This window comes from Sycon ciliatum, chromosome 1 (assembly GCF_964019385.1).
Source record: "Sycon ciliatum chromosome 1, ocSycCili1.1, whole genome shotgun sequence".
Taxonomy (NCBI): domain Eukaryota; kingdom Metazoa; phylum Porifera; class Calcarea; order Leucosolenida; family Sycettidae; genus Sycon; species Sycon ciliatum.
Genome location: NC_088643.1, coordinates 23,683,313 through 23,706,640, shown reverse-complemented (window position 1 = coordinate 23,706,640; position 23,328 = coordinate 23,683,313). Strand labels below are relative to the sequence as shown.

The following is a 23,328-nucleotide window of genomic DNA, read 5'->3' as shown; positions in this document are numbered from 1 at the left end:
ATGTGTTGCACCTACTGTCTTCTACCAGGAATTGGGTGGTTGCATGGCACAGAGTTGTAAGGAAGACGATTATTTTCATTTACAATGCCAGGCAATATATGCACCACGGAATGCATGCATGTAGCATGAGTTTTTCTTGATTTTTTTACGTCAAACACAATAACTCACAACCCTCCCTAGTAGTAGTACCTATGAGTGTGAGTGTGGGTATGATCATGAGGATAGTACGAAGTACAAGTATGATGGAAAAAGAAGCAGGGACACTTATGGTAGGGGCTTGACACGCCAGTCACACTTTCCTCTCCCACACATTAGACATGCCAATGATGATGGTTAGCATTTCCTGTTAGCCCTAACTTCGACCGTCGGCCTGTACCGTTTTGTATGTGTGTGTGTGTGTGCGTGTGTGTGTGTGTGTGTGTGTGTGTGTGTGTGTGTGTGTGTGTGTCACTGTGTGTGTGTGTGTGTGTGTGTGTGTGTGTCACTTTGTGTGTGTGTGTGTGTCACTGTGTGTCACTGTGTGTGTGTGTGTGTGTGGTGGTGGTGGTGGTGGTGTGTGTGCGCGTGTGTGCATGCGTGTGTGCGTGTGTGTGGTGTGTGTGTGTATGATTAGCATTTCATTCTCCCTGTAAACAGAGCATTCTATCGCCGAAACGATGCCAAACTGATGGTATTTTGGGTGCTGGATACGAGTACCGTTGGATTTAGGGTAAACAGTAAAATGCTGACGATGTACGTCTCTTGCTTTTGTAATCAACGCATTCCGAGAGTGGCTTTCTATGTTTGGACTCCTCCGCCTCCTCTGTTTGCCTCACTGTTAAGGGTTTCCACAAAATTCAAGAAAAAAATCTCAAAATTGAAATTCAAAATTCAAACAAATTAGGCAAATTTCAATGATAGAATTAAAAAAAATCGCAAAATTTAAAAAAAATTCAGCCAATTACTCTGGTTGCGCCGAAAATTCTGGGTATCACCATGGCAACACCATGGTAACGCAAAATGGTGACCGAAGAAAATGGTTGTGGTCAATCTTCTGTCAATCTGCTTTCCAGTTCCGGTGATTATTATTATTATTCCCGTAGCTATGCAGAAGACGTTACTTCAGTAACGTCTGGCGCTAGCCAGGGTCCATACAGCTTTAATTTGGTATTTGTTTGTTTGTGTGTTTGTTTGTTTGTTTGTGTCACGCCTGGCGCTATCCCGTATCTGTCCCGTATCTGTCCCGTATCTGTGACTACAAAGGCTCTACAGGATTGTACATAACAGCTGGCCACAATATCTGCTGGCTCCCGTATCTGTCCCGTAGCTGGCCACAAACAGCTAGCCACAATATTCGTATGTATATGTATACGACTCCCTGATGTAGAGGGAGATTTGGTAAGAAATAGGGAGATGAGGAGGAAATAAAATTAGAATGGATTAGTTGCGGAATAGGTGATAGGATGCGTCAGCAAAAACATACTTTGGAAGAGAGATCCCTCCGTCTCCAAAATAAGCGTGAACGGGCGATTCAGCGTCGGTCACAGGAAACGTCGGAGGAGAGATCCCGTCGACTCCAGAACGCCCGTGATCGGCAGAGTCAGCGCCGGTCCCAGGAAACGCCGGAAGAGACATCCCGTCGAGTCCAGAACGCCCGTGATCGGCAGTGTCAGCGCCGGTCCCAGGAAACGCCGGAAGAGACATCCCGTCGAGTCCAGAACGCCCGTGATCGGCAGAGTCAGCGCCGGTCCCAGGAAACGTCAGGATAGACATCCCGTCGAGTCCAGAACGCCCGTGATCGGCAGAGTCAGCGCCGGTCCCAGGAAACGTCAGGACAGACATCCCGTCGACTCCAAAATAAGCGGGAACGGGCGATTCAGCGCCGGTCACAGGAAACGTTTCGTAGTTCTACGTAGACGGCATGGAAAACGACTATCTACAATCCACAAGTCACAGTTTGTACAACAGACTATGACTGGAAGTAAGGTCTTTGTATTAGTCAGCAGCATAGCATGCCGTGTACGGTGTAAACAACTAATGAATGGTAAATGACACACCACCACGACATCCATCAGAGATAGCTAGAATACTTCAAAACTTTTTTAATAAGGCCAAAACAAAAAATAGGCTTGTTTCCGGTCGGCAACCCCTCAAAAAGGAGACTCGGTCGGCCGGAATGAAACTTTTTTTGGATACTTTTTTTGGTTCCTCAATCGTTGTGGTATTGATGGACAAGAGCACCTACACATGAACATTGTACATATATCATGGCAAGGATCAATGTCAAAGTTGACTGACTCACTGTTCTTGTACAGCATGTGGTGTATTCCTGTTTTCGTACATCCTGAGAAATCAAGCAAACAGTTCGAGTCATTCCAGCTCCGTTATTCTAGCTCGTATCGACCCCGGAGGTTTTCGAGCCGACAGCTGAGAATCTCTGCTACCTTGTAGGTGTTTCGATTGTGGAATTTGGTTGAGATTTGACTGAGTTATGACTCGTTGAGTGCACTTGCACACATGGCATTGCCACCGTTTGCATACATTTGGGACCAAAAAAAGTTTCAGAATTTGGGAAAAAGTAGCCCGGTCGGGCGACCGGAAACAAGGTCATTATTTGTTTTGGCCTAATAGCAATTAAAATAGTCTTATCTGAGCAATAACACAAGCAAATGTTTGGGAAGTAAACTAATACGCGTGTTGCCTCTTGCCTAGCACTTCTTTCTTCTCCTCTTCTTTTCCTTCCTCAGTTTTCGTCGGATCTGTCTGACATGAGGCTTCAAATGCCAAGGCAATAATACAGGATTTCTGACGAGCGACTGGGATGACTGGGATAAAATGAACACTTTCGCTACGGATATTTGTTTTCGCTGGGATACGATACGTACGTTCAAAGTGAGCGAGATCCTAGTAACACGAAGGACCCTCAGGCCAGTCCTTCCGAGAATGTACAGGACGCTGTACAAGCCATACACTGGCGGTCTGTTCATACCAATACTGGATGGCACTAAACAGAGAGTAGAACGGTCGGGACCCTGAGACTTTTCGTAATACTTGAAATGAAAGAAAAACTGGACAATAGCACGTACAGCTTCTTTCCGTCCTGCTCGGCAAACCGGCAGGAATTCACGCCTCGGATCACCTTCGAAATCCGGGAGAAACATTGTCACCGCTTCAACATCACTCTCGAATAACGGGGCACCCCAACAAAGTCTGCTCTCATCTGGTGCTTTTCGATCTAGAGGCAAAACAGTCGTTGGATCCGCTAGATTACTTGAACGAAGCATAATAATATGATCGTAGCATACTTCGCAGAATCTTCGCAGCTCTAGAAATGTGAGGCTCTCCTCGCGAGCAGGTAAATCCATGACGAACAAAGACCTTAGTTAACCCAAATGTATCTGAAAACTGAATAACCAGACAAACGGTGACCTGTCTTGCTAAAAACTATATGAAACCCCCATATCATCAAGGTGTATATCTATCTGTTTCGTTGTGGCAGACGGACCTCCGACTAGCGCTATCCCGTACCTCTCCCTATCACCGTAAATACACAAGGCGACAGCGCGCTAGCGCCAGACATCGATACGGTGTTGTACGGTAGAAGGATGTCGTATAGCATGTCGTACAACAGTATGATGAAATTGTGGGAGCAACCAACGATCACTTAATCTGTATCTGTATTATGTGTTTATGGATTCTCCACAGGCCTTAGCCTAAATCGAGGGAGTCTCCGTCGAGGGAGTCTCCGTCAACAGCTTATGAAGAAGAAGCTGAGGAGAAAAATAAAAATAGGAAATAGAATGATGCGGTATATCGTATTGTGAGTGATAGTCAGGCCAAGTTTCCGAAGATCAGTAGCGACTGCTATCCCGAGCATAATGTTAGCATTACGAAAGCATAGACAGGATGCCTAGTACAGGAGAGCCAAGTTGCTGAAAGCTCCACAGGCAACCATGCATTCGGCCGTCAGCAGCAGTTAAGCACAAGCACACTATCAACGTAAGGACACTAATTTCTTTATTGTATTGTATCGTATTGTATGGACTTACCTCATTGGGTCAACAGCTTAATGTATTGCTACAAAAACGCCAGAAAATCCGAATGATGCATGATTGAGCAATGGATGCGTGTGATTATGTGTCCAATCAACGGAAAAACACATTTCCATCACTTCTAATAACATGTACGATGAGCTAGGCAAAAAAGCATAGCGTAGGGCCCTGAGCTTCCAAGCTCTCTCGTTTTTTTGATCCAAGGTTTCTCCACACAGGTCGATGGGACGATGGCATCCAACAGCTTACTGGAAACCCAAAACCAACCATGCAAGTGGGTAATGTATGGCAAAATTCAACAAAAGGGACTCAAAATTCATAAAAGAATCAAAAAATCAAAAAATCGCCAAAATTCAGAAAAAATTCAGAAATTTTTGTGGAAACCCCTACTCACTGTGACGTTAGAGTACAGTCATGTACATGACATTGTAGTAGTCTTCTTCACCACCTCACATAAGCAGCCCTGCACTGTGATTGATTCGGACCAGGGCCACATACATGTACATGTATATTGGTAGTGTACTACTCCCTGATTCGGACTGTTCTAGCGATGTGTTAGGAAGTGTAGCCAGTGCAAGCCACTCACGCGACTCCACCCGCACGCCTGGTCTTCACCTCTTAGCTCTACGTAGCTACGTACTGTAGCCCAGGTCTACCATGCTCCAAGTCCAACTACCGGTACTACCGGTACTAACCGGTACATGCAAACCAGAGACAAGGAGTCGGCATGACTACCTTCCTGGATGTGTTTCTGTTTGTTAAAACCACCACTTCCGAGGCTATTGATGTCGGATTGGAGCCTTCACATCATTCTACTGTCCTTCATTCAGCCTCTGTCCTTTCTTTCTTCACGCTCTCCCAATCTGCATTGTACACTACGGGTCTACGGTATAACAATTTCTAATCACAACTTTCTGTGGTTTGACCTTGAAGTTGCCGATCACCCCAACCAAGAATACACAACCCTCTCCGGTTGTACTTGGCATCGTGTGCGCTATATCTGACCAAGACTCCAAGAGTACATAACCCCCCAAGGTTTAATATGTACTCTTGATTTGACTCTGGGGCGTGACGTGAGCTTGGTGGTATGAGGAAGAAGGAGCGGCCATTCCGAGAAAGCAAGAAACAGAGGCAAAGTTGCCTGTGCTGCGGGTAGAATCAGCGAAAAACGTGCTCTGCGGCCAGCATACAATGTACTAGAGAGAGAGAGAGAGAGAGAGAGAGAGAGGAAACCCAATTATAAGTAATTAACGGCTAACATATGGGCCCCGTAATAAATATGGAGGCGGGAAGGCTATTTGATGAAGTGCGCAAGTATTAGTTTGAGCCGCGGCACAAGTACACCGTCTATGAACAATGGGGTGGTTTGGGCGACAGCGGAGCTGACAGAAAAGGAGTAATGAGTCGGCCATTTTCTCTGCTACTGCACACAGTGCTGTAGAGTATGATCCTTCTGATGTGGCACCTGTTTTACAATACATGACTGGTACAGCTTACATCGTAATAATGTATTGCCACTGTACTACTTGGCTGTACGAACTGAGATGTTGCGACTTCGGCGGTAGAAAGCGCGAGAGCAGCCACCTTCTTCTACTTGGCTGTACGTAGTCGGTGTATGACAAAATAATAATGTATTGCCACCTAGAGGCTAGACTAGAGCTGCACTGTATTGTACACGTATTGCATGGTGCACGTGCCACGTGGCCAAGCTACACTCGGCGCTCGACCTAGACCACAACGACAAAACAAAACCTTTACTAAGAATATCAGCTTGTATTGGTCTGAGTATGTGGCGTGCAGAAGCCGCAATATTGCGGTGTCAACCACCCAGGCTTCCCAGCCTTGCACTCTGTCGATCAACTGTATACAAATCAACACCCCCTACTTCTACTTCGAGCAAAAATGCGACGAAATGCTGACTGCTGATTGGTCAAGCTGGCATTTTGGAGCACGTGCGCCGCCCCCATCTAATCGACGCTTTTCTAGTTATACTCTCAACGCAATTTATAGCCGGTGGTAACGCGGACGTGCAAACTTTACTTTTTACATACTCGTCCGCAGTGTAGAGCGTTGGATCAGCACTAATTACAAGTCTGATTTTTACAAAGCGGAGTGTCCGTTGACTTGCGCATGAGTGCTCATCAGATCAGCAGAGGAGCCTGCAACACAAGTTCACATTGGCGAGAAACTCTGTTTTGTTGTTAGTACTCTGAGTTTCATGGCAATGTCTGGTTATTACACACGAGGAGCAGCTACGACTATAGTCTAACGTGTGTCGTTAGTCTTTATCTACTGTCTGAGGACTCCGCCACGGCCGCCTATGCCATGTACAATAGTCACAGTACAGGCATGTAAATTAATTGTTGCTTGCGAATGAGGCTGTCACCGGGATTTCTGGGATACGATGTACATGTACATGTGCCATCCAGGAATAGCCCCACGTCACATGACTTACAACTCTCCACCTGTTGCTAGACTTCACCTGTTGTCCGTGTTGAATGTGTGGCCATGGACCCCGCGACGCGTCGACCGCACCACCCATGTCTGTCCGCCTCGAACAGGAAATGGTTTCTAGCGCAGGCTTTCCAAATATGGACTTCCCCAGGTCGTATGAGGACCATCGAAATACATGACCTGCTTGCCGTGGCAAAGCGTCCGACCGCTAAACTGCAACGGGCCATTGAGCTTATGTTTACTGCTCGCCCGATCCTACACAGGCAGTGGCAACACGACGGAAGGAGACCAGAGCTAGAGGCAGAGCCTTACATCTACTTACAAGTGCTCGAAGTTAGTTGGGCGACGCAGAAGACAGAGAAGCAAGGAAGAGTGTAAGACCTTCGCTAACTTGAAGCCGAAAGAAGAAAGCATCCATCTCGTCAGGCGACGCACCACGAATCGTCCCTCGACCTTCAAGCCATGAGACAACTCAGACAAGTAATTTCCAGTACCCATCAATCATTATTGAAAAACTAAAGTCAATGCGTAGAACTATTCGCTTGCTATCGAGACGGTGCAACCCCAGATCTACGACGGACAAACCTATGCCGGTCGGTAGACGGCCAACAACGCGAGTCTCCACTCCAGTCCCGGCTCGCAGTCGCGCATTATCATCAATGATTATGCTGCACGGTTTGATTGTACGACTACGAGCATGTCCCCCTGCCCTAGCCCTAGCGCCCTGGCCCTATGCGGAGCTACAACAATATTCAACAAGCTACACTGGCTGTCTCGCTCGCGCTCACCAACTAAACAGGTAAACTGCCACAGACTACACAGGCCCACGCTGACTGTCAACATGGTAAAATCTCCGTATTTGCGATTTGCCTGCGTGTCGTGTGCCCGAGCTGCGGCTGGCCTGTGACAGTGTGAGTGTGAGTTAGCCGACCCACCAGTTACTGATGTGATTCGATGAAGTCAAAGATGGGAACGAAACTCGAAAGTGTAGAGCTGTACTAATGTCCAATGACTGCTCTTTTGCACTTGCAGTCACGCTAGGTTTGCAAAGTGGTTAGGCGACGACTTGATGAAGCGTGTCGTGGCAAGCAAGCGTAGGGACTGCTGTAGAAGATAAAGAAGAAGGAAAGCCCATCATCGACGCTGTCACGCTATCTAGGTCCCAGCAGCGTATTACCTACCGTCCTAGACTGCGTACAAAAATCAACTGCTGATTCTCCGACCAAATGATAGCAGTTCGACTGGTGCTGACTGTTTCACGAGTGATTTTCGCCGCCAACGAGCGGAGCAGCGCTGTTGTTGAGTTTCCTGCTTGCAGCGGTGCTTTGTAGAGAACAGTTCGTCGCTTGTGATAACTCTAAACCTCTGTGTCTAGGAATCAGCGGTGGTGGTGGTGGTGGTGGTGCTAGAGTTCCACCTGTAGGAGTTGTTAGAGTTAGATCTGTGACCTTGAAAGGAGGCTATCGAAATGGCCACGTCTCCAACGGACATTGAAGACCTGGAGTGGTTTCACAAAGACATATCCAGGCACGTCGCCGAGGGCCTATTGATGGCGAACGGCGTGGACGGTAGCTACCTGCTGAGAACCAGCACAACCAAGCCTGGCGACTACTCGTTATCTGTAAGATGTGCGAACAGCGTCAAGCACATCAGTATCACATGGGATGGTCGCGAGTATGCGTTCGGAATGGGACGCTTCAAGACCCTCAGAGACTTTGCTGAGCACTTTGAGAACAAACCTCTGATTGGCGGGGAGTCGGGCGTTCTGACTCTGCTGAAATACCCGTATCCGCGTACTGTGGATGAACCCCCGGCGTACGAGACCGTCCGTGTACACGCTGAGTGGGGCCGCACGTCGAGTGACGAGACGCCAGCAGGGCCAAACCCGGCGCCTACTGCAATCGCGTCCAAGGAAGGCTATCTAACCAAGATGGGCGGCCACCGAAAAAACTGGCTGACGCGCTGGTTTGTCCTGGTTAAGAACGAGCTGCGCTACTACCGAGCACGGGGCGACAGTGAACCGCTGAGAGCGCTTGACCTACAGCAGGCTACAGAAGTAGCACGTGACACCACACACGGCAAGACAAACTGCATGCGGCTCGTCTTTCCCGGTCGGACATTCTTCATGTTCGCCGGTTCGGCACAGGAGGCGGACGAGTGGATTGGGCTGCTGCAGTGGAAGCTAGATCAACTTCGCAAAGGCCAAGGCACAATGCAGTTCTGATGCTTGATGCGATGACACTGGAATGATGATGAACTAGAGCGCAGCATAGCCAGCAAGCGCATACTCGTAGTGGTGACGTCGTGAACCCTCTCGGCCATCTGCTTCATCTCAGCTCGCACTGGCTGTGCGCCGCGTACACAGCTGTCCTGAGCGAGGATAGGGAATCAAGACAGTTCTATATGCACATGACACGCCCCGGGCGCACAGTATGTTTGCTTGCCGACGCTACTGCTGCTGCCGCTCCCATGCACTTTCGGCGGAGCAGGTCAATTTAGAGTCACATTGATTATTGTTCTGACAAGGTATGTCTATCTGTAGCCTGCAAGGTTCTTGATCCTCTATCACCGTAAGTGGGCCAGTCTTGAGCCGAAACTAAGGGTGTGTCAACTTGACTTCTCCAAGCCGCCGCTGTCGAAGCCAACTGTCGCCGTTAGTCTGTTGCTGCTATTGGCATCTTCCACTACTCTGTGCCGCACCAAGTTTTGAGGAAATTTGCACGTGACAAAGTTATGAAATTATATATTGCCACCATTATCTTCCCCCGATAATATGGCGGTGGGCTTGGTATTGTTATGGTATTGTTATTGTATTGTCATGGTGACTATATTCAGTGCTCCGCTACCACGTACATGTAACATAGAAGGTCGCTAAGGAAGTACGGCTGGATTATTATGCTTCCCGCGGAATGTTTGCTGATGAAAGCTCTCGAATGCATTAATCTATTTCCTAGTCCAGTTTTGATTTAGGTCCGTTCCGTGACACCGCCATGACCAGAGCATTATGAGTATTAAAATGAGTGACAGCCATGACTCAAGCCCAAGAGTAGCTTTTAAATTTTTTCAGTTCTCCATTTATGAATCAAAATTATTTTTGCATACAGCGCACTGTAAGTTTCAACTTTGTATCGCAGTACTAGCCCGACGCTATCTTCTTTGACCGAACAAAACATTATTTAAAAAAAATTACTATTGAAGCTGTTACAGGTATACGGTGAGAAATGCGGACCGTGGGCTGTGCAAGGAAAAAAGGAATTCCAAGGCTGCCCATGGGCCTCGGTGTAAATGATATCAGTGCCAATATCATTTTAATGACTCACGAACAGAATCATAATTATCGTTTCGTGACCAGTTTGCTTTTTAACCATTCACTGTGTGGCAGTGTGCAGCCCGCCGTGCGTACAAGCAGCCAACAATAACATCAGAACACCGAGTACAGTGACATTCATTGTAAGCCGGACGTCCAGGATCAATTGTTTTGCTCTGAACCGTGCCGGGAGACACCTGTCCATGTACTAGTACTCACAATGAAAAAAGAAAAAAAGAAGAAAAAATCCTTCGAGCCGGATTCGAACCAGCGACCTAAAGATTACTGCTTACAAGAAGCCACTACAGTCTTCCGCTCTACCAACTGAGCTATCGAAGGTACACGAACTGTCCACGTAAGGTAACTACTTCTAGATTTTGTATGTGGCGCTCAGATCATGCATGGTCATGCTGACGTCATTCGTGTGTATCCAACGAATGCATGAGTAATGCTGCTGAAACTTTCGACTTTCGAAGCAAAAAATACACTTCAATTTAGTTCAAAAGCTTTGTGTATGTGTGTGAGCTTGCAAAGCTTTCTAGCTACGTCTTGGATCGTCTGCCTCTGATCTGGCATCTCTACATGAGCGCGGGAGGAAGAAAACAACCTGCACACGACTGTGTATTTTTCCGTTTAGACGCACTGTTTACGCAGTAGGATGGTCCTAAACCTTGTGTACTAGTATGCTAGTAACTCTCCATCGTCAGGTCCACACTCAGATTTCTGTTAATTCACAATGGCTGAGTCCACCGATGGCGATGAAGCCCTGCTCCTGGAGATGTTCAAAAGCACCATCGATGAGGGTGTCATAAGACTGGTGTATGGCCAGTGCAAGGGAGGTAGGGTTGGCGTACTTTTGAAGTTTTCTCCTTGTTTTTTATAGTACTTGTATGTCATGTATGTTCTCTCGTAAAGCGCACACATGTGACCCTCTCCATGATCCAGCTCCTGTCCGTGTGTCCCAAGCTTGGTCCAAACATCGAAACGAGTCAACTGTGTGTAGCTAGCAAGTCGGCGAGTACATGACTGTACTATGACTGTTTTTACATGTACATGAGAATTTCAACCCAGGTTGAAAGTCTGTACGGTTGAAATATACGTGGGTTGCATGAAGTATTGAAGAGGATTTACCTGGGAAGGGTCCATTTCCCCTATCCTATGGTCACATGACTACGCTGGTGGTGGCCCTGGTGGGACATTTGCGTGTGCAATCCTGGCGTGAAATACGTACATCGGTACGCCGACGCGTAACTCAAGTATAGTCAGCGTAGTCCCCTCGTCACACCAGCAAATGCCTGTCGTAGGTACTGCCGAGGCAAAATGACGGCTATAAGTTTGCTGGTGGTACATGGTCACCACACCGCAGAGGTGCTCTGATGCAGGGTCGCCACAATACAGATGTACAAACTACGAGTACGGTCTGTTTTCTGCAGGGAGTAGTACAATACCTATTGTGCTACACCCTGGTTTTCTGTGGTAGAAACCGGTTTATTCAAACAATACGACATGGAAAGAAGGAAGAACACCAAAGATACATGGGATGAAACGCGACGATGAAATCAAAATGAAAAGATCTTACTGAGCACACCGTAAAGTACCGTTGATCCGCCCCCTGTCGATTTTCTACCTGTGAAGCGACTTCGGCGTATACAATGAAATACGATGTTGAACCGACGCATGCACTGCTGTACACAATCCATGCCAATCCAGGATGAAAATGTGCACAATCCAGCACATCGAGTCTGATCCTCCACGTTGTTGTACATCGTACTGCACTTGACAGCCTTGATCTAATTCCCGCCCCTGCCGAAAACCCAGCTGGGAAGCAACATGGTGTGGGGGGCGTGTGGGTGTGGTGTGGGGGGGGGGGGGGGGGGGGGGGGCGGATTAACGGTACTTTACGGTACTAGCACAATATGTAGCACAACTAGAACAATTTGTACTTGAAAAGGGGGCAGTGGTGGTCACGTTCACTGACTTTGTTCAGAGGGAGCCATACGCATACCATGCATGTACTGATTGATCGTATTTCTTGTCTGAACCATGGAGTCGACGACCCCCTGGTCTGAACTGCTCACGCTATTCATGTAGAATGTTGAAATGTGTAGTTTTTTCTCTTTCAGTTGGTATCAAGTACCCGACTGCTATTGGGTCGATCATCTAGGGTACCCACGCTACCCGGTTGAACACTAAAAATTAGTTTTAAATATGTCGGAAAAATTTAGTACTCCCTGGTAGCATCATATGTGGGCCGTGTGCAACCACTAGGGCTGTACTACCTCTTCTGCACAACTAGACAATCGTTGATCCTGCTAGTTCTACTTTCTTCTGCAGAGACTGCAATGATATTGAGAAAACTTGATGTGGCAGAATTTGTGGAATTCGTCACGGCTGTGAGATCGCGAATTTCTGTGGGGGACCCTCACGACAGCCTCTTGGAATGTACCTGTGGGGTCTATCCTTGAAGTTGTTTTGCCAATGGTTGTGCTCTATAATTATGTATCTGTAGATATTTTTTTGTTGAAATACTGAGCACATGTACTGTCTCTGGGCTAAATTTTCTCTCTCTCTCTCTCTCTCTCTCTCTCTCTCTCTCTCTCTCTCTCTCTCTCTCTCTCTCTCTCTCTCTCTCTCTCTCTCTCTCTCTCTCCCTCTCTCTCCCTCTCTCTCCCTCTCCATTGCTTATTTTCAGTTGCCGATGCCGCTCAGGTATTAATGGAAATGACTAGTTCCGATGGCAAGACCGTGTCTCCCGAGCATGATAGTAGTGAACTCGACCGCCTGAGACTGGAGTGCAGCGCTGATGAAGACATACCACTGGGCAACAGTTCTTTCCCGACATCATTAGAGATGGGTTTCACTCCCTCCGCTTCTTCTGCTGCTGCTGTTGCTGGTAGAGTGTCTGAAGACACACTGCAGCGCCAGGTGAATGCAGAACTAGCGGGGGCCGCTGCAGTGGATGTCACAAGTATTGGCGAGGACACCACCCCGGACGGGCTAGCTGCGACAGCAGCTGTGCAGGTGTCTCCTGACGGCATGGTGCGCATGCAGAGCCAGCGTCAGAAGCGACCCGCAGAGACTCTCAGTCCGCTTGGGGTGCCGTCAGACCGGCGACAGCCTGACAAACGTATCTTTCCCGGGGTGGCAGCGCCGCTCTCGGCCGAAGACGTCCGTGCCTGTACGTTCTCCGTGTCTCCTGCCGCGGCCACTGGTGTGTCCTCACAGAGCGAAGCACTTCATGCTTCAGCTACACGATCACATGTGCACTACTCACCCGTTCAACCGGTGTACGACAGTCGGCGGAGCGAGGAAAACGCTTACACAACGTTATCGGGCAGTGAGGTCAACAGGCATGGATCGCTTTGGTCTAGCGGCGCGAATTCCTCTAGCCAACATGCACAACAGTCTAGCCAGCCAAGTTTTGGTCATCCGCGGGAGCATGCTGGGCTCAGCGATGTATCTGGCGACGGCTATCATCAACGGACGACCATGTCGAACAGCTACCAGTGTTCACCTCTGGTGCTGACCGCGGACACACCGCGCCACTGGCCTGCTGCTGCTGACGACTGTGGAACGTCAGCGGCAAGACCCGTGCTGGTGGAGAGCAGGCGAGCACCGGAAAAAATCATGTACATCCTCCGCGGCCTACCGGGCAGCGGCAAGTCGTATCTGGCAAAGTAAGTAGTTGATTACCAGTAGAAATAAACCACGTGGAGACAACAATGGTAAAATAGCAACAAATAAAATGAATTCTGTCGTCAACATAATGATCACACATGCCACATTTCAACATAGTCTAGTCATCAAGGTTTTCCAAAATCGATTTTCATGTCACCATCGTCAGCGGAATATCGTGACTGAAAGTTAGCGATGCAAACCATATTGACATCATCAAGAGGGCATTGGAATAGGGCGGCACACTCTCGGTCAATTATAGACTCTACTCAATGGAGAGCAAATCCCTTTCGATTCTGACTCGGGGTGGTGCTAACTATTGATGAACCCCGATTCAATTTTTCAATTGATTGCCCCTTCAACAATTTGACTCATTCAGCATTCATTCTTTTTGTCTTTTCCTTGTAGGCAGCTTAGCAGTGAGAGAGGACAGATCGTGTCGGCAGACTACTACTTCATGCGCGATGGCCGGTGAGGGATGTTCTTCGCTAAATTTGCACTTCTCGCACCCATGCTTTGGCACCCGCTGTAGCCGCACTTGCAGCATGCATGGCAGTACTGTACTGTATGTGCTGTTTTGGGTCCACTCTTACGACAAGAACCCCTGTGTGTTCTGCATGATCAGCTTCAGTTCACAACAGTTCTGTGCATTTAAAGCTGACTGTACTGGAAATCCTGGCTTCAGTGATCTGTGAGGAGCAAAAGGCAACATCAGCCTTGCTTCATGCACCCGAATCCGGTGAATGCTTCTCGTAGTATAGTCCCATCCCCAGACTACTCACACTCCCCCTGTGTTCTTTGGAGGTGGTGGCAATGCTGGCTTGTGTTGTTTGCTTGTCCAGGTATGAATTTGATCCGAGTCAGATCGGACGTGCTCATGAGTGGTGCCAATCTAAAGGTAGAGTCGTTTGTACAATTCCGTGTGTGTACACGTGCAGTTGTTTGTACAATTCCGTGCGTGTACACGTGCAGTTGTTTGTACAATTCCGTGTGTGTACACGTGCAGTTGTTTGTACAATTCCGTGCGTGTACACGTGCAGTTGTTTGTACAATTCCGTGCGTGTACACATGCAGTTGTTTGTACAATTCCGTGTGTGTACACGTGCAGTTGTTTGTACAATTCCGTGTGTGTACACGTGCAGTTGTTTGTACAATTCCGTGTGTGTACACGTGCAGTTGTTTGTACAATTCCGTGTGTGTACACGTGCAGTTGTTTGTACAATTCCGTGTGTGTACACGTGCAGTTGTTTGTACAATTCCGTGTGTGTACACGTGCAGTTGTTTGTACAATTCTGTGTGTGTACGCGTGCACGTGTGTGTGTTTGTGTGTGCATATCTGTTGTGTGTGTGTGTGCAGACGTCTTTAGTCCATAAAGATGCACGTAACTTTATAGGTTGCTATTTAACTAGCATATCAGTATAACAATTATTATCAGATGATAGGTGGCTAAACAAACAGAATAGATATTCTCGCACAGCGATAAGCCACACTCACCGCACACCAAACAACAGCACATATGTATTGCGGTTAGGAGGGCCAGAAGTATAGTCTATGAAAGCAACGCAATGGCAGCAACTGAGAGAGCAATGACCGAAAAACCAGAAGCACCACTTGAGACCGTCAGATTAATTCGTCTGGGCCGAGCCAGCCAGGAAAAAACCCTCGCGCCGACGAACGCATTATTTTTTTGAGGGAAAAAACCGGGTGTAAAACCCCAAGTGGCTATACTGGAGAGCCTAATCTGACAAGTACAAAAAACAGGGAGGGAGGGTGGGTACCTCAAGACGACTGGCCAGTCGTGCTCATGCGCAGCGGACTAGAGAACATGTGAAGATGGGAAAATGTACGAGTAAAAAATTGATCAGATGACTGCTCACTTGTGAGAAAAACACAAGAAAAAACCGCTGTGACAAGAAAATACTTCTCGCCTCTGTCGCTGCGCTCTGCCGTCGAGAAGATACCATTTTTTTTGTAAGTTCCAGGAATGGTCCCTTTCCAAAGTTGTGTTGTACATGTGTTGTAAAGTATGGATGATCGTTGACCATTGAGATTCCCATGTTGGTGAACACGGCCAGCTAAACGAGAGCCCTGAGCTCCCCTCTGTGCTGTTTTATTGAAAGCAGCAGTTGTTTTTTTGGCATTCTCTCTTTTCTTCCCTCAGCTAAAGATCATGTTGCGAAGGGTGTGTCACCCATCGTGGTGGACAATACCAACACGCAGCTTTGGGAGATGAAGCCGTATGTTGTGATGGTATGTCCTGCCTGCTTGCTTTTTGGCACGATTAGCCTCTCTCTTATCTTACGTGTTTTGGAGTGAGCTCAATGACCAGTCCGGCAGTACCATATTTCCCCCTGTCTCTGCCCCCCCCCCCCCCTGACTATCTCAGCAGAGTGGTGCATATTTGCTTCTTTCTTCTTTTCCTTTTCTTTTTGACGTCCTACTCGTTTCCTTGTTAGCCGTGGTTGGCTATAAAATCCCTGCAATCGCCACGCAAAGTGGTCATTGGCTACCCCAGCCATGTATTGCTTGGAATAAAAATTTAAAAATTAATCTTTCCCCCTGTCTCTGCCCCCCCCCCCCCCCCCCCCCCCGACTATCTCAGCAGGGTGGTGCAATCTTTCCCCCTGTCAATCCCCCCCCCTCCTGTATCTCTCAGCAGCAGGGTGGTGCCTACATTACTGTTGGTCGCCGAAGAACTGGGGGGGGGGGTCGGCCTCGTAGCTCTATGCACGGTTGAATCACCGTGTATACATTGGTATGCTGTGCATGGTGAAATCCTAGCCTGGTCGTTCTTCGGCACCCAACAGTACTGTAGTTCGAGTGCAACATGTACATGCTGTGACATGCTGTTACATGCTGTGACGTCCCTTTGGACTTCTATCAGTGGTTTGCTTTCCTTGATGATTTCTATGCTGTAGGCAAGAGATGGTGGCTACGAGATTGAGATCAGAGAACCCACTACCAGCTGGAAATGGAATGTGCAGGAGTTAGCCAGGTGAGATCAGAGTTTCTACTGTCTGTACTCCCCCACACACAGACACACACAACGTTGATAGGACGATATGGGTCTGGCTCAGACAGTGTATATTACTGGGCGATATAAAATAACATTTTCCCGTCCCTGCTGCGTCACGTCTATTGATGTTCAGTGTGTAGCCACCTGGTGCGAACGATACAGGCACAAAGAGACCTAAATGGCTTGACGACATTATAAACTCTGTGCGAAAGTTGTGAGAGAACTAGCAAGCAAAGTATCTGGCTTGTGTCAGACCTATGCATACAGAAAGATCCAGTTACTATGCTCACACCTTTCCCCTAGTTGTCTCACAAATGTACAGTCACTTCACTCACTACTCACACTTTCTCCTTAGAAAAAAAGCTGTCTCACCAATGCATAGTCACTACACAAGAGAGATTGGAAGCTTTGTCACAACTCTTTCACGTATTAGCATGATCATCATCATCATCATCATCATCATCATCATCATCATCATGTGACCAAGCCGCTTTTACGGGCAACAATATTATGAATATAAAACGCAAGGTATTGTAAGAGCAATTTTCTGAAAATAATGTTAAAACACGAAATAATTTATAGAAATGCATTATCACACCGTAGCCACTTTTATGGGCAAATTCCAATACAAGGCAATAGGAAAACGAGGATGAAGTTAACCTTTTAACCCACAGAAAAGACACAAGATGTCAACAATAGAACTACAAATATAAAAAACAAACATCAGGTCATAAAAACTACTTTAAAACATAACCAAATGACAGCAAAGCGTGGAGAATGAGATTGACTTACAAAACATCATCATCATCATCATCATCATGAGAAAAGCCTCTTTTACGGGCAAAGCAAATGTATATCATTACAATATGTAAAGTGAACAGGGGAAATCAACACAAAACCAACCGGAAAATGATGAAACACAAAAGCAGTCAAGGAAGTAAATCAATACAAAAACAAGCAATGAACACAGAGTAATAAAAGGGGAAAAACCAAATAGCATTATATTAAGTTGAGGCCAAAGGCAGCACCCTACTCCGCCTGGCGGCACTGGGCCAGAAATGAGTTCGGCTGTCGCCTCTTGCCGTACGAACCGCGGCAACCGCGGAAGCAGGTGACTGCCCATCGCAGCAAGCAGAAAGACAAACGGGTGCGTAGTATGCCCATTACTAGTGGGTACTTCAGTTCAGTATGGCGCTCAACAAACAGGGAGGCCAATGATTTCAGGAATTGAGTAGTTTCTGGGCCACTAAAGCCGTACGTCGAGAACACAAGTGGCGTGAAGGAGCCGCGCTCCACGTTAACCACACGGCTGGCGTATTGATTTTTCTTGTTTCGCTCGTGAGACTTCAGCTGACTCAGGGCTTGTGATCGAGACAACACAGACGCTGCGGGATGAGTGATCCGCACATCAAAGTAAGCGTCCTGTTGCCACGACCAAAAGCCGCGAGCCCGCACATCCAGACGAGCTTCTGCGCATCGGTTGAGGGAACGACCACCAGGCAAATGCTCACTGCTGCAGGGCAATAGCCGGGGCTCCGTCTCTACGTCCACCACTCCAGCCTCCCTCAGTAGTCCAGCAACCAAGTCCCGCACCTCATTGTGACGGGCAATGGTATAGCCGCCAGTGGCACAGGTAAGTGCATGAGCGGGGCTGAGAGGCACACCACAAACACATGAATCGGGTAGCCCACTCAACCTTCGCCCATAGCGGATGCACAGGGCATCACGGAAGTCGGATTTCTTCAGGATGGTTCCATCTTGCCACCGCGGGGCAACAGTCAACCATGACGATACTCCCTTTTCGGACGCGATTTCAACAAGAAATTGTTGCTCCGAGCTCAAGTCCGCCTTAATGTCTTGTTGCCGGCTGCATAGGCTCCGCATTTTGCTTGTCCGAGTCGAGCGTGCCAGCTGGCGGGTGTCCCCAACAGCATCGCGGACGGGATCATGATCATGATCATCATCATCATCATCATCATCATCATCATCATCATCACTACACTCACACTTTCCCCTAGTTGTTTCACCAATGCATAGTCACTACACTCACACGCTCCCCCTATTTGTCTCACCAATGCATAGCTCACACTTTCTCCCTAGTTGTCTCACCAATGTCCACATTAAATGTTGTCCTTTGCTCGTTGGTTCTCTTACAATTTGTTGCGTCTGGTCCGTAGTGTAGGGAATGTTGTGTCTGTTCTGTGTGGAGTGCTGTGCTCCTGCTGAGTAACTGAATACTGTGTTCTGTACGTGCAGTACCAATCCCACTTGCCACATGTATATTTACTTAACCGTCGGTGCATCGTTCATGTTCATCAGTGATCGGTCGGTAAAGCCTTCATTACTCAGTCAGTGTTTGGTCAAATGTTATGATTAATGGCTCTACAGCCGTTAGAAAACTCCAGGTTGCCGCCTCCAACAATCGCCAACAATAGGCATTAGGACGTTTCATTGCTTTGATGTTTGCTGTGCAGACGCAACTCGCACGGAGTGCCTGCGGACAAGATCCGCTTGATGAAAGACCGGTTCCGTACAGACGCCACTATCAACGCCATTGTGGGTGCTGCCGCGCCGAAAAGCAAATCTCGTCCATCACCGCAGCGCGATCACCACCACGCGTCACCTGGGCGCACAGTACGGCCACCCGGTCATATGGAATCACGCCCTCCGCCCAGACCAAGAGGCAGTGTTCCTGCCCAGGGCAGTGCCTCTGCCGCTGCTAGCGGAGGAGATGCGTCGCCAGCTGCCAGCACAAGTACTCCCCATCCTCTCGTTCCAGTGACCCATTTGGACGTGCAATCCAGAGGCCAGACGAATCGAAGTGACGCAATTGCATCGTCTGCAAGGGCGCCGGCATTCGTAAGGCACCATCCAGACTCCAGTGTCTCCCATGAGGTTCTATCAACACCCGCTGGTGTCCGTGATGTCTCACCAGTCAAGCTGAGTGGTCCCATTGTCAACCTTCCCCCTTCGTCTGCATCTAAGGTGTCTCCATCAAACTGGCTCTTTGAAGATACTAGCAGCCAGCGTAGAAGTCTGCACGTTGACAGGCTTCACTCGTCACAGTCACCCACCCCTGGCATGGCAGACTCTCCGTACTCTCCAGGCGTATCTGTCCACACGGTGTCTGATGTGCCAGTGTCTCCACCGCAAGTGGCCATGTCCTCGCCTGATGACTGCGGCCGTGTGGACTCGGCGGCAACGGCGGTGGCCGAGGAGATACGACCACAGCCTCACACTGTGCCGCGTGATGCCAGTGCGCAGCACTCCGCCCAACGTGTACCTGGTCAGGGAACTATTCCTGACTCCAGTAACCGTCATGAAGCACGTGGGATCAGTGGCCTTGGTAACACTCCGTACTCTCCTCCAAGCAACAGTAGCGAGATCCTGTGCCAGTCACCTGCAACGTCCGTGATGGCTGGCTCGGAACTGGCTGGTAGTCCTTACTCTCCTCCAAGCAGCACTGATACTACACGAGGCCAGGTACGCAGCGAAGCAGCATTGGCCCGCCTCGTGGCCAGAGAACAGAACATGTCCGATTCGACGAGCTGTGACATGGACATCGAGTCGCCATTGGCCACTTGTGACAATCCGGTCGCTGCTGATGAGTGCGATTCATCCGTGCCCATGCCCACGCAGTGCTCTAGTGGGCAATCTTCAGGTCAGCATGACCTCAGCCACTCACGGGAACATCAGCTTCCCGACGTTGCCACGGTGTCCGTAAGCAGTCCGCTGCTGTCATGCGGTGCCGGTAGAAGTACCGGTGGTTTCCCTGTGCAGGTGGAGGAAGCAGACGGGCCATCCATTACAGAGCTGTTTCCGTCCACAGGCTATGAATCCGTGGATGAAGAGCCGGCTCCACCAGCCTATGAAGACTCAGTGCGTTTGCCGGTACGCCAGCGTCCGCCATCAGCACCTTCCATTGGCAGTTCCGTACTGAATGCTGCGCCGAATGAACAAATTGCGGCGGCCTCTGCAATGTCAGAGGAGAACTTAATCATCACTGCGGAACCCACCACCGGCCTGCCCAATGCACAAGAAATACACAGCATACCGTATGCCTCACTGCCTAGCCCACGTTTCAGATTGGCACCTTGCTTTTCAAACCTCCCAAGACCGTCCAGCAGGCCTCGGTTAGTGGAGCGTGCAGAGTCGGTCCCGTCGTTCTCGCCTGACTTATCTCTACCGGCGCCAGGCGCCCGACTGCGAAGGGTGATCAGCGCCTCAGAATCCGCATCCTTGCCACCTTCTGATATAGCACTGGATTCTCTGACTGCAGTTTCAGGGCAGCCGTCAAGCAGTGCCGTGGGTGCAGACGAGCCCGTGAACAGGAGCAAAGCCGCCAGTATCATTGGTGCTGTTGCTACGGAAACACTGATAGAACCTATAGTAATCGTAACGCCTGAACCTGGGACGGTAGAGGTAGCAGCAGCAGCAGTGGTGGTCTCTCCACCCTACCAGGACGTTTCTCCACTGACCGAATCCGTGAAGTTCTCCTGCTTGCAGACGAGCGATGTGAGCGAACCAGACCCACTTGATCTTGTGTCGTCGCCCTCCAGCTTAGGGTCCGGTCCTCTCAGTCTGGAGAGCGCTCCTGCAAAGACCTCTTCCTTTCGATCTTCACTGGACCAGGTTGCTGATTTCGAAGGGCAAGCACCAGCAGTCAGTGGTGCACATGCTATGGCATGCTCGCCACCGCTGCGCTACGAAGTCTCTGAGCAGGAACTAGCCAGTGAGCTCACTCGGACTGACTACGGCTTTGATGGGCATAGTGTCCAGTCAACAGCCAATGCAGGGACAGCATCAGTGGCATCAGCTACTGCATCAGCAGCAGTCGCAACCACACGCCCAGCAGCAATGGCAACAGCACCTCCAGCAGAAGAAGAGGAAGATGATGCAGACCTGTGCCAAGACGAGGTGGAAACGGACAATGTGGTATTCCTCGTGGAAGCGTTTCCCAATCACTCCGTCCGTGAGCTGGTACAGGCGTTGCGCCGGAGCAGTGGCGATGCATCACTGGCAATGATGAGCTTGCTTGATGAGGACGATGACGGGTTCGTTCAGTCTACCACTGGTGACGGCGGTGGTGAGGTGGAGAACTCCGGTATTGATCAGCATGACGGCGTAATTCTACGACCGTCACACTTTGCAGCTGGAGCTAGTGATCAGCTTGGCCGACCGCAGGCGTTCATGGATATGGAGGTGGATAGTGATTCTGAGAATCTTATACGATCAAGTGACCTCCAGGCGGGACTCGCTGCATCGCCATCCACTCACGCTGGCCATCGGCTAAGCGATGATGAGCGCATGGCCAAGCAGCTGCAGGAGCAATGGTTTGAGAATGAGGATACGACGGCGGCAGCGGCGCACGGCGACAGCAATCATCAGGCCGTGGCGATGCACACGGGTGAGGACACCGGCGACCCACTGCTGGTCGCGGACAACTCTCCCGACACGGTCATCATGCAGATGAGCGACGACTTGGCACTGCGGCTGCAGCTGGCGTTCGGAGATGTTGGGTTCGGTTAGTGAAATCACTTGTGCTGCTGCTTTTAACTTTTTAGACTAGGGTTTACCAATTGAATCACTGTACTTTTGTGAGTGTTTGTTTAAACTTTGTTATCAACACGTAAAATACACTACAAACTAGCTGTCAAGTTCGAGAATTAGGCTAAACACGTTGATATGGAGACAGAGCATTCTGAAACCTAATACACCTGTGCTTGTGCACTATGTGTATAGTATTGTGGATACTATTGACAAGCGTGGATGAGTCCACCCGACTCTAATGCAAGTACACAATGGGAATGCAGACGACAAACCCCTATTGCGGCCCAGCATAAGGAAGTTGTGCTTCTTCTGCAAGTATATTATTGTTTGTGCGGTAGAGCACTCGCACATTTGGAGTGTTTCCTCTGTGTGCTTCTGTACCGTCATGACCCTTAATTGACTGTTACGAAGATGTGTGGTAAAGCATCCGTACCCCGAGGCACTGCATTTTCAGTGTGTGTATGTGTGTGTGTGTGTGCATGCCTGTGTGTGTCCCATATGGTGCAGTGGTATGTGCAGCGATTTCCAATCGATAGGTTGCGGGTTCGATTCCCGACGATTATGGTCACACACGTCTTTCTTCTCTTTCTCAGACTCTTCCTGACTTTTCTTTCATTCTCCTGGGTGGTTACCAACAGCCAGTGCATGCCGGAGTATGTGGTGTGATGTGTGTGCGGGAAAAAAGAAGAAAAAAAGACCAAAAAGTAGGGATTCACTGGCCAGAAAAAAGCCACTTCAAAGCTGTGTGGTGTAGACTAGGCTGAATAGTGGTGGTCAATTCTTCAGCCTTGCAAGCTGTTGAATGGTGCAATCCCAGCACAAGTTGCTATGGCTTCTGCTGTAGCATCGCTATCATCGCCTCTGGCGATGGGCGTCCAATGGTCCAATGGTCAATGGTGCGTGCGTGCGTGCGTGCGTGTGCGTGTGTGTGTGTGCGTGCGTGTGTGTGTGTGTTGGCGGTCAATTCTTCAGCCTTGCAAGCTGTTGAATGGTGCAATCCCAGCACAAGCTGCTATGGCTTCTGCTGTAGCATCGCTATCATCGCCTCCGGCGATGGGCGTCAAATGGTCAAATGGTGTGTGTGTGTTCGTGCATGTGTGCATGTATGTGTTTGTATATGTTTGTGTGTGTTTGTATGTGTTTGTGTGTGTTTGTGTGTGTTTGTGTGTGTAAGTGAGTATGTGTGTAAGTGAGAATGTGTATATCCTGTTGGATATGTATGTGGATTGTGTAAGCTGGACACTTACAGTAAAACCTGTAATGGCTATCACTCGGATATGGCGACCACTCGACC

The 23,328-nt window shown here is 48.9% G+C and overlaps 2 protein-coding genes and 1 non-coding gene across 3 annotated transcripts in view; 2 read left to right on the top strand and 1 right to left on the bottom strand.

Moving 5' to 3' along the window:
• The first annotated feature begins 7,435 nt into the window (after window positions 1-7,435).
• Window positions 7,436-9,682, top strand: LOC135819106 (dual adapter for phosphotyrosine and 3-phosphotyrosine and 3-phosphoinositide-like). Its single transcript, XM_065332262.1, has one exon. The coding sequence runs from the start codon at window positions 7,954-7,956 to the stop codon at window positions 8,707-8,709; it is 756 nt and encodes a 251-aa protein (XP_065188334.1). The 5' UTR covers window positions 7,436-7,953; the 3' UTR covers window positions 8,710-9,682.
• A 357-nt stretch (window positions 9,683-10,039) lies between these two features.
• Trnay-gua (transfer RNA tyrosine (anticodon GUA)) lies at window positions 10,040-10,131 on the bottom strand. Its single transcript is given in 2 exon segments — window positions 10,040-10,075; window positions 10,095-10,131. It is a non-coding gene; the product is annotated as a tRNA-Tyr (tRNA).
• A 159-nt stretch (window positions 10,132-10,290) lies between these two features.
• The window catches only part of LOC135819217 (uncharacterized), a 26,998-nt gene continuing 13,960 nt past the window's right edge, over window positions 10,291-23,328 (top strand). The window contains exons 1-7 of the mRNA XM_065332385.1: window positions 10,291-10,631; window positions 12,485-13,469; window positions 13,876-13,938; window positions 14,310-14,365; window positions 15,630-15,718; window positions 16,387-16,463; window positions 18,959-22,008. Coding sequence (XP_065188457.1) covers window positions 10,529-10,631; window positions 12,485-13,469; window positions 13,876-13,938; window positions 14,310-14,365; window positions 15,630-15,718; window positions 16,387-16,463; window positions 18,959-22,008 — 4,423 coding nt within the window. The 5' untranslated portion in view covers window positions 10,291-10,528. The remainder of the gene's footprint in view (window positions 10,632-12,484; window positions 13,470-13,875; window positions 13,939-14,309; window positions 14,366-15,629; window positions 15,719-16,386; window positions 16,464-18,958; window positions 22,009-23,328) is intronic.

Excerpts from the sequence above, each read along its gene's own strand:
- LOC135819106 (XM_065332262.1), top strand. The coding sequence starts at position 7,954 with ATGGCCACGTCTCCAACGGACATTGAAGACCTGGAGTGGTTTCACAAA.